This window comes from Lepidochelys kempii, chromosome 4 (assembly GCF_965140285.1).
Source record: "Lepidochelys kempii isolate rLepKem1 chromosome 4, rLepKem1.hap1, whole genome shotgun sequence".
NCBI classification, from domain to species: domain Eukaryota; kingdom Metazoa; phylum Chordata; order Testudines; family Cheloniidae; genus Lepidochelys; species Lepidochelys kempii.
The window spans coordinates 12,737,328-12,749,685 of record NC_136383.1 but is presented as its reverse complement, the minus strand read 5'-3'; the positions used below and the strand labels follow the sequence as shown (position 1 = coordinate 12,749,685).

General features: G+C 40.9%; 1 protein-coding gene across 1 annotated transcript in view; it reads right to left on the bottom strand.

The window, feature by feature from the left end:
* The window catches only part of SDAD1 (SDA1 domain containing 1), a 36,763-nt gene that overhangs the window by 18,696 nt on the left and 5,709 nt on the right, over positions 1-12,358 (bottom strand). The window contains exons 3-10 of the mRNA XM_073340416.2: positions 11,647-11,745; positions 11,036-11,146; positions 8,140-8,211; positions 7,940-8,040; positions 4,207-4,264; positions 2,621-2,695; positions 1,189-1,290; positions 297-366 (exon numbers count right to left, since the gene is read on the bottom strand). Coding sequence (XP_073196517.2) covers positions 297-366; positions 1,189-1,290; positions 2,621-2,695; positions 4,207-4,264; positions 7,940-8,040; positions 8,140-8,211; positions 11,036-11,146; positions 11,647-11,745 — 688 coding nt within the window. The remainder of the gene's footprint in view (positions 1-296; positions 367-1,188; positions 1,291-2,620; positions 2,696-4,206; positions 4,265-7,939; positions 8,041-8,139; positions 8,212-11,035; positions 11,147-11,646; positions 11,746-12,358) is intronic.

The window sequence follows — 12,358 nt, the reverse complement described above, 5'->3', positions numbered from 1 at the left end:
TTATGCAGGAAGTCAAGACTAGATGAGCATAACAGTGGTCCCATCTAGCCTTAAAATCTATGACTATTCCTCCTAACTTGCAAGGTGCTGTGAGATTTAATCAACATTTGTGAAGTGCTTTGAGATCTGGTGACGAAGTGTGGTATCTAAGCATTCCATATCACGCCCGCGTTCAAACAGTGGAGCATAGGTGTCTCTCCCATTGCAGTTTTGCCTGAACATCAGTATCTTGGCTCGAACATGTATTAGAATTTCCAAGGCGCATGTATATCAATTGGCTTGGACACCACGCTTACCTTGGGGATCATGGATCAAATGAATAGCGGAGAAGTTAAACACCTCTGCCTTTTTCTTCTTCTTATGTTTCTGTAGGACAGCAAGAGACAAGGAGACACTTTTTCCTTTCCGTGGAAGAGTTGTTCTAAGCTAATTTCAGACATTAGTTCTGGAAAACTGCCATTTCACATTACCAGCTTTAAGAGGCATGTTTTGATTTTAAATAGTAAAGTTCATCAGCACTTTCAACATTTCCTGAGTTACGTGTGGTTTTCAGCCATACGACTCTAGGCAAAGTCAATCCAAACTGCGTAACGAAAGCTCCACTCAAACTCTTGAAACATACCTCTAGCTATATAGATACTAGTTCCCAACCAGGCACTGGGCATGGGAAACAGCAGTTCAGAAAACATGCCACAATCGTGCCCTGACTTACAGTGTACCCCACGCAAAAGGATTGAATGAGATGCAAATCAAGGCAGAACCTGGTCCACAATCTAACCTAGCAAAGTCTCTTTTCAACACATTCTTCCACGTGAACATGAGTATGTCAAGCTGGCTGCTGCTAGAGCAGCAAAGGGAGCTTTGCTTAGAAGACATGACAAAGGGTAGCTGGCTAAAAAGGGACACAGGAGAGCACAAAAATCCAGGTCTTCAAGGGTCCCGGTGTATGAACCAATGAAGGAGAGAACCGGATGTAGAGGACTATGGTCTCAAAACGGGAAAAAAGAAGAAGAGCATGTCATCTTTAGGCGTTTGATTAAGTTGAGCCCTGCACTGGTAGGCCCGACTGCTTTTAAAATCCTATTTAGCTTTACAAGTATTCAATTTACTGCTGTTTCCCTTTCTACCACTTGGATTCTGCAGCTAGTTCCATGGCGATGCCAAAATGTCCAACTGGGCTTCCCTTACCTTCAGAACCTTCATGGCTTTCTCCATCTTCTTCTTGTGTTTGGTGGTTTTCTTTCCGGTTGCATATCTCACCATGAGGTTTCTGGCTGTAGGCCCTTCATCCTTCGGAAAGGAACATCAGATAGAGCATGACTCAAGGGAATGAGGCTTCAAATAGGATATTGCAGCTGATTGACAGCAACAACTGTCAGGGTCACACACCAGGTTTTCAAAAATAGGAAACCAATTCACTCTACCTCCATACGTTTGCCATGTAGCCAGCCTGACATTCATTTCAATACTTAAAACTTTGACTTCATACAAGAGAACACATACACCAAGGTTTAGGACCAGGTAACAGCACGTCAATAAAGCAATACAACAGACATGGTACTAGTCATTAGGCAATAGTAACGTATTATTCAACAATACCCAATTCATGAGTAACGCTTTAAAAGGATCTCAGTACAGATCAGATAAAGTAGCTGGGGGTGGGAGGATGGCTAGGGTAATAGCATTTTGTACTTGTCTGACCCCCATCACTAACCTCTGTGCACTCCCCACATATCAGTAAATTTATTCTCACACCACCACGTGAGATAAAGAAGTGCTATTTTCCCCATTTTGCAGATGAAGAACTGAGCCACAGAGAGATTAAGTAGTCACATGCAAAGTCTACAGCAGAGCTTTAATTAAAAAACAAAAAAACACAACCCTGGTCTCCTGATTCCCAGTTCAGTTCCTCAATCACAAGTCTACATGAAGCCTCTGGTAATTCTTTACCTTCTAAACAATCACAGAGCTCAATCCCCAAATCCCCACTCAAGGACATCAACAACTGACTTTAATTGGAGTTTGGCCAGTGGTCAACTACAAGACTGAACCTAAAAGCATCACACTCTTCCTGGAAAAGTACTTTACAGTGTATGCTCTTCAGGGCAGAGGCCACACCTGCTTTGTATCATCAATGTGTAGTGCCCGGCATGTTGAGGGCACTACTAGAAACAACTACATTCTCACAGTCTGTAAGGGGAAAAAATTGTTTTTCCTACTAGCTCATTCTTATAATACAGGTTCTGACTTCCCATGCTGCCAGCAATGCAACCATCAGCCCGGGTACTACAAATGGGCCAGTCACTAAGTGGCCCTTAACGATTTTGAAAACGAAGGGGACTGTTTTCCTGATCTTCCCCTCAACGGGCAGGCGTCTTTCCCATTAACAATAACGCACATGTCCTGAGGAGACTGAATCTCTCAAACTGATGGGCAAATTAACACACAATCCCGTCTGTTCTTTCTGGCTGGTGGCGGGGAGACGAATCAACAAATAGGTGTAGGTGGCTGGCATCCTGGATGGAGCAGAGAGGACAATGCAAGATACACAATACCTACTGTAGATACATGTTGCAGAGTTTGAGAAAGTGACAGCAGGAGAATTAGCCTCTGGACTAACCTCAGATTCTGAATCACTCTCTCTTTTCTCATCTTCATCTTTCCCAAGGAAGAATTTCAAACCAGCAACTAGTATCTGAAAAACATGGGCATTTGGGGGGATAGAGGGGGGAAGAATTAGTTTACAAGAGGCAAAGGTCCCCATGTTAGGTCACCAGTTGCTTATAACAAGAGATAGGAAATGGCGTAAAATGGACAGGCTGACTGAAAACACTAGATGTGCAAAAAACCACGGTCAGTCTTTGTTGCCAGTCTTGCAGCAGTGAAGCACTGGCATGCAACTGATCGAAGTGTAGCAGGACTTTCACAATGGCCCACGTGAACCTGTACTATTGCACGAGGGCTGCTTTACTAGCACAGGTATATCAGCAAAGCACCCCAGTGTGGATGGATCTTACTACCGGCTACACTGCTCATCAGCATAGTTTATTCCACCAGCCCCTAAACAAGACAAGCTATGCCAGCACAACGGCATCAAAACCAGGACCTGCGGCCAGCAGAGTTACGTCAGCCAAGGATGTGAAAAGGTGTGATCATCAACTGACACGACCATAGCGTAGACACAACCTATTGTGCAAAGTCTGGTTTCTTGAGTTGCTAGTACAATTTTAGTTTTATTGCTCTGAGCAATTAGGCCATTCATGGTAACTTTGGCAGCAGCTTGAGATCCTATGCTCAGTTTCACAAGCCTATGGTGGTTTTAAGAAATAGAGTATGGGCCTTTATCATATAACGAACCTACCCATGGCATCCTAGGCATTTCTAAAACCACCACCATTGCAGCATCCAGATACAGGGTTGTTTCTGGGAACGGGCAGCTGGGATACCAGTTATTTTCACTGTTGGAGCCAAGAAAGCGCAACAGTGCCGATCAACGTGAGGCAATGCTCCCGAGAGTCCCTTTTGGCTAGCACTGCCCAGCGCGAGGGGGTATGGAATCTCACACCAGCCAGCAATAGCTAGGCTACTAATTTCTATCGCTGCAGATCTGTGGGCAGAAGTGACAAATCTATTTCTCTACATCAGAAATAAATTAAGATGTGCTCCAGCTATTTGTAGCCAAAAGTTAATGAAACACCTTCGTGAATAATTACAGTAGAACCTCAGAGTTACAAACAGCAGAGTTATGAACACCAGATCTCATTTGGAACCAGAAGTACACAATCAGGCAGCAGCAGAGACCACAAACAGAAAAAAGGAAATACAGTACAGTACTGCGTTAAACAAACTATTTAAAAAAATGGGAACGTTTAAAAAAGATTTGACATGGTAAATTGTTTCTGTGCTTGTTTCATTGAAATTAAGACAATTAAAAGCAGCATTTTTCTTCTGCATGGTAAAGTTTCGAAGCTGTGTTAAGACAATGTTCAGTTGTAAACTTTTGACAGAACCACCATAACGTTTTGTTCAGAGTTAGAAACAACCTCCGTTCCCAAGGTGTTCATAACTCTGAGGTTCTACTGTATAGAAAGGAAGTTGCACAAATACATATATAAATATACACACACACATATATGTGACAGACAGAGATATGGCAAAAACAGCTGAAGCAAAATATACTGGCATTTCAGATCGATTTCCACCCACCTTTGTGACTTTGGAAAAGCAGGCTGTTGTGATAACATTGACTGTTTTGGCATCATTCCTGAAAAAAGCAAAACATTAACGTACCTTCACCAAGAAGTTTGCTGATTTTAAAAAACAAGACATCATGGTAGATTTAATGCAAAGCCGATTCACTGGAAACAAATCCCACAATACTAGCTGCTTTCATCACACCATCAGTGATTTCAAATACAAACCAAGAGATGATGTTTCTCCATGCCATTTGTGGTCATTTTTCCTACACAAAAATGATCAGGTCTAGATACCCAGAAGCATATATGCTTTATCTAAGTTCACACTGGAGAAGAACACACAATTGCACTTTGACAACGAAGATGACTCCATAAAAGCAATGACAGGCCCCACAGTAAAAGATACTTCAAGTAATAAGACATTGCCTGTTAAAATTAAATGCAGAGAGATTTGGCTTTCATTACAAAAGCTACTGGAAAGGTTTGACAGAAACAACCTCTAAGAGAGATTTATAAATTCTGTTGGCCCTGAACTGAATTTAAGCTGACTCTTAAATACCTATAAAGCTATTTAGCAATACCGCAAAAGCCCTGTCCTTGAAAGGGGAAGGTATGATGTAGGCAATCTCATCATACCATTCCCTCCAATGGCACATGGCCCATCTGCAACTGCTGGTAGCAAATATCCCCAACTGCTGGAGATGAGGCACGACATGGGAAGGGCTCTGAGTTACTACACAGAATTCTTTCCCAGGTGTCAGGCTGGTGAGTCTTGCCCACATGCTCAGGGTCTAACTGATCACCATATGTGGCATCAGGAAGTAATTTTCCTCAGGGTCAGATTGGCAGAGACCCTGGATGTCTTTCACCTTCCTCCGCAGCATGGGACACGGGTCACTTGCTGGGTTGAACTGGAGTAAATGGTGGATTCTCTGTAACTTGAAGTCTTAAATCATGATTTGAAAACTTCAGTCATTCAGCCAGAGGAGTGGGTGGGTGAGGTTCTGTGGCCCAAGTAGATGATCATGATGGTCCATTCTGGCCTTAAAGCCTATGAGTCTATAAGTAAGATGGTCATCTATATATTTTAAGTTTTCCCAGTTTTTACTCTATTGGAATATTTCTTTCCCCTCCATTGTACCAGAGGCATTATTACGCTGCTGTTCTAGAGCTGGCAGACCCATTGTGGCAGTGCATGACTTATCTGCCTGCCTGTCCAACAGATTCATGGTATATCCAAGATCAGCCCATGAACAAAGCTCCTGAAGCCCAAACATGCTCTGCCAATGCGCCTCATGCAGCAGCTGTTATCTCTCCTTTCTGTAAAAGGAGTCCTGCCGCGCACAGTCAGGCTGAACTCCTGCTGAAGTCCCTAGGAATTCTGCCTGGAATAAGGAACGAAGGGCTGTGCAAACCACCCCTGCAGAACACTGGAGAGATCCCAAAGAGGCAGAAAATGCTCAAAAGGAGCAGTATTTCTTATCTGTACAGTTCATTTCCATGGCAGGACCAGGAGGTTAAAAGGGGGTACAAGTTAGGTGACAACTCCCCCCTGACCGACCGACACACACTTAGGGATAATTAAAACCTAAAACAATGGGCAAATGAAGATCTTCCCTTGCTATTCCTCACTGTGAAACATCTGCTGAGAGCAGCAGCACCAGAACTAAGGCAGCAGTGGAATCAGTAAACATCTGTGTAACTCCATTAATACTCCAAGTTCTGTTTTTCTTCTAATACATCGCCATCTTGGAGCTTACTCCGCCTCCTGCTTATTCAAAACAGCGCTTGCTTTTACTCCGGAAAACCAACTCACAACTAAAAACATTAATTCACCAAGCACGTAGCATCAATGTACAGGCTTCTTTTCAAATCCTAACCATGCAAATCCTATTTCTTCTCTTGAAGTACATCCACACTTGCAGCAGTGTGTAGAATACAGACAGCGCACACCCCGGCTAGCACGGGTGTAAATATCAATGTCGCCGGGGAGACACCGCTTAGGCAAGTAGAGTACAAAACTCGCCAGAAACTTCGGGAAATACCCTACACATCTCTCGACACACCCAAGCAGTGCCTCCCAGGTCGACACTGATATTTTTTAGCAGTGTAGTGTCCCGCTACCTCCTCACTGCTGACGCCTTTCCCCCCTGCAGGGAGCTACATGCGCTATACACACTGCCGCAAACGTACCCAAGGGCTTGGGCATCAACCATAGTTGGACTTCACGACTTACTATACAGCAGAACTATACTCAAGATTTAATGCACCAATAGAGAGGCTCAAGAAAGCATGTGTATGTGCAGGTTTTGGTTGATGGTTTGAAGTATACTTGTTTATTGTTCTGAAAAGGAAAACGTCTAAGATTCTTCCTACGCACCTTCTCCTGCAAAGTCTCTCAGTCACTTCTGCCCTTCTAGACTGTGTTCTACAAAACACAATACAACCACACTACAAATGGATTGCCCCAGGGTGCACTGATTTAAAATCAAAGCGATTAAAATCTGTGATTAAAATCATGACTGAGATCAGCAAGTGGAAAACCTTGATTTAAATAAACAATTTTAAACTTGTTTTGCATTTGTACCTTTTTGTTATTTTCCAAAAGAGGGATAGCTCAGTGGTTTGAGCATTGGCCTGCTAAACCCAGGGTTCTGAGTTCAATCCTTGAGGGGGCCATTTAGGGATCTGGGGCAAAAATTGGGGATTGGTCCTGCTTCAAGCAGGGGGTTGGACTACATGACCTCCTGAGGTCCCTTCCAAACCTAACCTTCTATGATTTTAAAAGAAAGATTGATTCTTATTGGTTGGGAACCATTAAAACAGGTTGATTTGCAACAAAATATAGCCTTTACATCACACTTGATGCTTCTTTTTTCTAACCAGGAAGATGCACTACCTCTATACACATTTATTTAAACAATTTTATTGCTTAAATACATGTATTCAGATTCTTAATTTTTACATTTTCTGTTACGTTAGAAAGCAACAAGTAACATTTCTTATTTATTAAAAGATGGTTTTTTGCTTATGATTTGTGTAAAATCTATTTGGACGGAAATTCAAAAATCAATTAAAATGCACAAAAACAGCATTTTAAAATGTTTTTCGTTTGTTAAAGCTATCTTAAACATGCTGGATACAATAGGAAAAAAGTTTATCAAAACATGTTTTGCATTTAAAACTAACTGACTTATTAAACTAAAGAAGTATTATCTGTAGTTAGCGAACTGAATTGATTGCCACCATGTCTCTCAAGATTTTAGAACTAGGAGATCTGATCCTTTCCCACTTAATTTTTATTCATAGATTGGAAGAGGAAAACAAGATTTTCTGCTTTTTCCAACTCCCAATTTTTTTCTACCTACGAATAAAATAGTCATTGACCTGAACTAGCTGAATAAACTGAAATGAAGAAAATATTCTCTCAGTACATGCAATAGAGGCTACTGCTGTGAAAAGCTGAGTTAGCCCTTCAACAAACTTTGGTTTTAGGTACTTAGCCAGTGACTTCCACCAGTGCAGTGGTCTGACTTTCTTTAGAATTAGGCAGCAAAGATGTACTACTTAATATTTTTTTGTGTTTAGTTTAAATGATTGTAATAGATTACAGTACGTTTAGGCCTTAACAAAATTGTCCATTTCAAATTTAAATAAAAAAGTATTTTTTTTTAAATCAGATTTTTACCCGTCCTGGGTTTCCCCAGAATAATCAAGAACCAATTCTGTGCAATGAAACTCACCAAATATTCCTTCTATATAATTCGATCATCACATCCAGAGATATCTTGGCTGCAGTAGGGTTGCTGTCTCTTAACATAGTATACATGAAGTTCTGCAGTGCCTTAAGAAGAAGAAATTGGGAAAATTATGAGCGAGTTTGAAAAAGTTTTCATAATAAAAAACATTCATTCAAAGTAAACCTGGAAGCCAGCATACTTACTGTATTCACTTTATTGTTCTTGTGTTTAGCATTTATATTCTTGATGTCTGTCACAATGTGAGTATATAAAGTCTGTAAACAAACAGTGACATGCACGGTAAAGTGAAGTATTTACACTCTGCAACCTACAAAGTTAATTCCCTAAAGCCCATTAGTACTACCATGCAAGGAGAGCGCCAGTCACTATGGCAAAGAAGTTTTTTCCAAAGCCACAGTTGGGAGAGAGAAAAAAAAAAGTCATTGGCCTCAATCCTACACAAAGATTTATTCATGTGTTTAACTTCACACATGGCAAATGGTCCCGCTAACTTCAATAGGGCTACTCACAGCACAGAGGGGATGCTACAAGGGGATGTTAGGTGTGGAATAAACTAGGGTGTGACTTTAAAGAACAATAGCTATGCTGCACTAGTCTCCGGTGTGGACCCTCCTATTTTGCACTGAGTGATTTTTTGCACTTAAGCTTAATCCACTTCCAAAGTGAAGTAACGGTTTGATGAACAGTGAGTGGGTGGCAAGTTGGGTTATAAATCTACAGTGCACAAGCCTGCCACACACTATCGCTGCAGACCCTGCTACCACATCCTACAAGTCCCGTAGGGCATTTTCATCTAGTCCTGTTTCAAAGCAGAGCAGGTCAGTGCGCACTAGGGAACTTTTCATGTGTGGTAGCAGGGTCCACACAGACAGCACACTAATGCAATGTAGATTTACACCCAACTTGCGGCATACGATTCATCTAAACAACCCCTAAGTTAAACCACAAAAGGAGAAGAAGAGCGTTCACATGGGGAGTTAATGTAGACAAGACCACAGTCTTTGCAGAATAAAAACCATAGAGAATTGAACAACATCAAATATAGCCGTAATTTAAAAAAAAAAAAAGAAAAAAAAACTTGTATTGCTGAAATTTCTTTTGCAAATTCAGCTAAGTTTTGACTGGTCTGTTTGACTGACTGTTGTAGCAAGTTTGATTCCAGTCAATTCTATTTTCAGTTAGTGATAAATCTTTCTGCAACAAAGAAGGCATTTAAATATGTTTATGCCCAGCAGCGCTTTTCATTTACAAGTTTCCCTAAAGAACTCAGGAGTTCCTGTTGGGTGCTGCACCTACAACAGAAAAGGCCTCAGTGAATAGGACTGTCTGTCTATCTCATAACTTTAGGAATAAACTCCTGAATTCCATTCCAGAAATTAGTATCATGTAGGAATGTAGAACACATTCTAACTTATGCCTAGACAATTATCCACAGTATCTCCAAGAGAGGTCAGATATGCTGATTTTTAAATCAATGTAATTATGTTTATTCCTAGTACACCTATGACACGCTGTAGCTCACATTCACCACTTTTATATGGTTATGTTATATTTTGTACAAAGTATGCCTTGTGCAGTATCATTTGAAAACTCAATCTGCTGAATATTATGATCCTGTTGAAATGTGTGCAACAACACTTGCATGTAAAATTATGATGGTTACTGAAACGTGTTGGAGTTCTGGGTAACGTCCACAACTCAATTTCTCAGAGACAAAGACACCCTAGCATGCCAGCAAAGTGCTAAAGAGTCATTACCAGCTTGATTGGACATTCTCCAGAAAGGAGGGGTGGTGAGGAGTTGCAAACAAGAAATTTACAATTCATCCAAAGGACAGTTTGGTGCTCAGTACACAATGGAACTGCCTGTCCCTATGATCCAGCAAGGATGTTTCCAGCACAAAGGGCTAGGGTGCAAGAAGGGGGCGAGGGGGAATGTCCCTAGCCACCTCTCTGCTCATGACAACAATGACTCTCAGAGAACTGAACAAAGTGCGGGGAGGCGGGGGGACCCAGCCTGGAAATGTATTGCAACTCACAGTGAGACACATCTTTTGCTTTTAAGCTTATTAGCCTTAGTAAAATTTAGGAATTAGCTTGCATATTTATCTGTTTATTTCTTTTGTAACCAATTCTGACTTCTATAGCTTATCACTTAAGATCTATCTTTCTCTAGTTAATAAACTTTTTTTATTGTTTTATCTAAAGCAGTGTGTTTTGGCAGAAGTGCTTGGGAATCTCTACTTAGGTCAATAAGCCTGGTGCATACTTATTACCCCTTGTTGGAATGACGAACTATCTATGAACTTGTACTGTCCAGTGGGCTACTGAGCAGTATGAGACGTACACTTCTGGGGAGCAAGGCTGGAGCTGAGGGATATGTGGGTGCCTCTCTGTATGTAATTCATGGCTGGCTAAGCATAGCAGTCATGTACTCAGCTAGGAGTGACTTTGCCTGCTGGTGGCTGAGAGTGAACAGAGCCTGGAGGGATTGCTGTTCCTCAGCAAAGCAATGTAAAAGGGATCCCAGGCTGGAGAGCTAAGAGGACACAGCAGTCCAGCGGTTCAGATCGCATCCTGGGGAATGCCCCAACACCATCATCGGAATGATTTTTCCACTAAATCTTAAATGGTTGGCACATGAGCCCACACAAGGAGTTACAGCTGCTCAGGCCCCAGGAAGTCAGGGACACCAGAAAATACTCAGAACTTCTAGGAACCAAGCCCATAACCCTCAATGAACTGCCAATCCCCACCCTGGCCTTTTGAGGTCTTGATTTTATCTCACCTTTCAGGTTTCTAAAGTTGGCCCTTTCATACTCATTGTATTTATCCCTGAGTGTCCGTCTCCATAATAGTTGGTCACAGGCACATCAAATTGCTTAAAGCCCAAATACACTAAAATCTTCACTACTGGAACCAACAGAACTACAATAAGATTATATATTTAGCTACCTTGAAGACCGAACAGGCTGTATGGTACTGCTGAATTACTTGTGTTTCCTTCTCATAAGAGAGGGGAAAACATTAACAAGAGGCTCACCAAGGACATAAAACCAATTCTTATTCTGCATCTTACTTTCCGTAGAAGTTTATCATGGCAGCGCAGGAGTTCAAAGAAGAGTTCCAGCAAACTTGTAGGGTTTATTAGATTCTTGTTTCTTAATAATATCAGAGCTTTGCAAAATGTCTGCAACAAAGAAGTGACCAGAATCACAATTTGAAAATGACTGAGACAAGAGCATTTATTATTCATCTACAAAGAAAAAGAGTCAGGCCCAAATCCTTTTCAGACTTTTACACATGCTAAATTTTACACCCGACAAGTAGTTCCAGCGAAGTCAGCAAGACTGTTCACAGTAAATTAAGCATGTGTATTAGTCTTTGAAGGATCAGGGCAAAGATGTGCTCCTGGAGCCCAGAGTGGCTAACTCTGTGGTGGTCCTCAAAACCAGGGTACCACTTCTCTACCAAACTGACCACTTTGGCCTTGATTTTTGGATGCCCAATTTGAGGCATCTTGAAGGAGTCCGACTTTCAGAAAGCTGGACACTGAAAAACTGAGGCACACAAAATTAATAGGCACACAGGACAATGCAAGTCCTTGCTTATACTGTAAAATAAAATTCTGTACAGAATCCTCTTAAAGACCTTAGCAATAAATATCAGTGCTTTAAATGTCAGATTTACCATTCGAAGATCTGCATCCAAAACGGTGTGATTGTAAGAAAGCAGTTCTTTCAGCTGCTGTGGAAAATCAACAAGATGTTCTGGATAGCAATGCCCAACCTGTTTAAAAAAACAAAATCTTTATTGAAGTCCCTATAATAAACTCTAACAGTGTAACAATGGTACATTTGCTGAGAGGTGAATCTGACTCCGTAAAAATATACCCCTTAACCAAATATACATTAAATGACGACTAACTTTTTCAAATTTTGTTGATGTGCAATATATCTTGGAATGCTGAAGTTTCTATCATATTAATTCCTACATAAAAGCTCACTTCTTTATTAAAGGATTAAGAGTGTCGTAAAATCTGCATTTAAAGGTGATCTGGAACACCCATTCCAAAAATAAGATAATTATGAGTAACAAGTTCTATTTGGCACCACTATGATGTTCCAGAATCATTCTGAAGCAACGCACCTATTAAAATTTCTGCTGACGCAAGGGTAGTTGTCAAATGGGGCACAACTGGGTTATTGTTTGTTTGTTTTTTTTAAATAAACAGTTCAGTTTTTAAAATGTTTTGTTTTTACCATTTTATACTGTAAACCACAGAAAGCAAACCTGGAGAATGGAAATTTTAAAAAATATATTGTTAAAATCTTTTCGTCTGTTATTTGTCATCTATATGGAGCATTTGTATATAGCTTACAATTATTTCATTGTGGGGAAA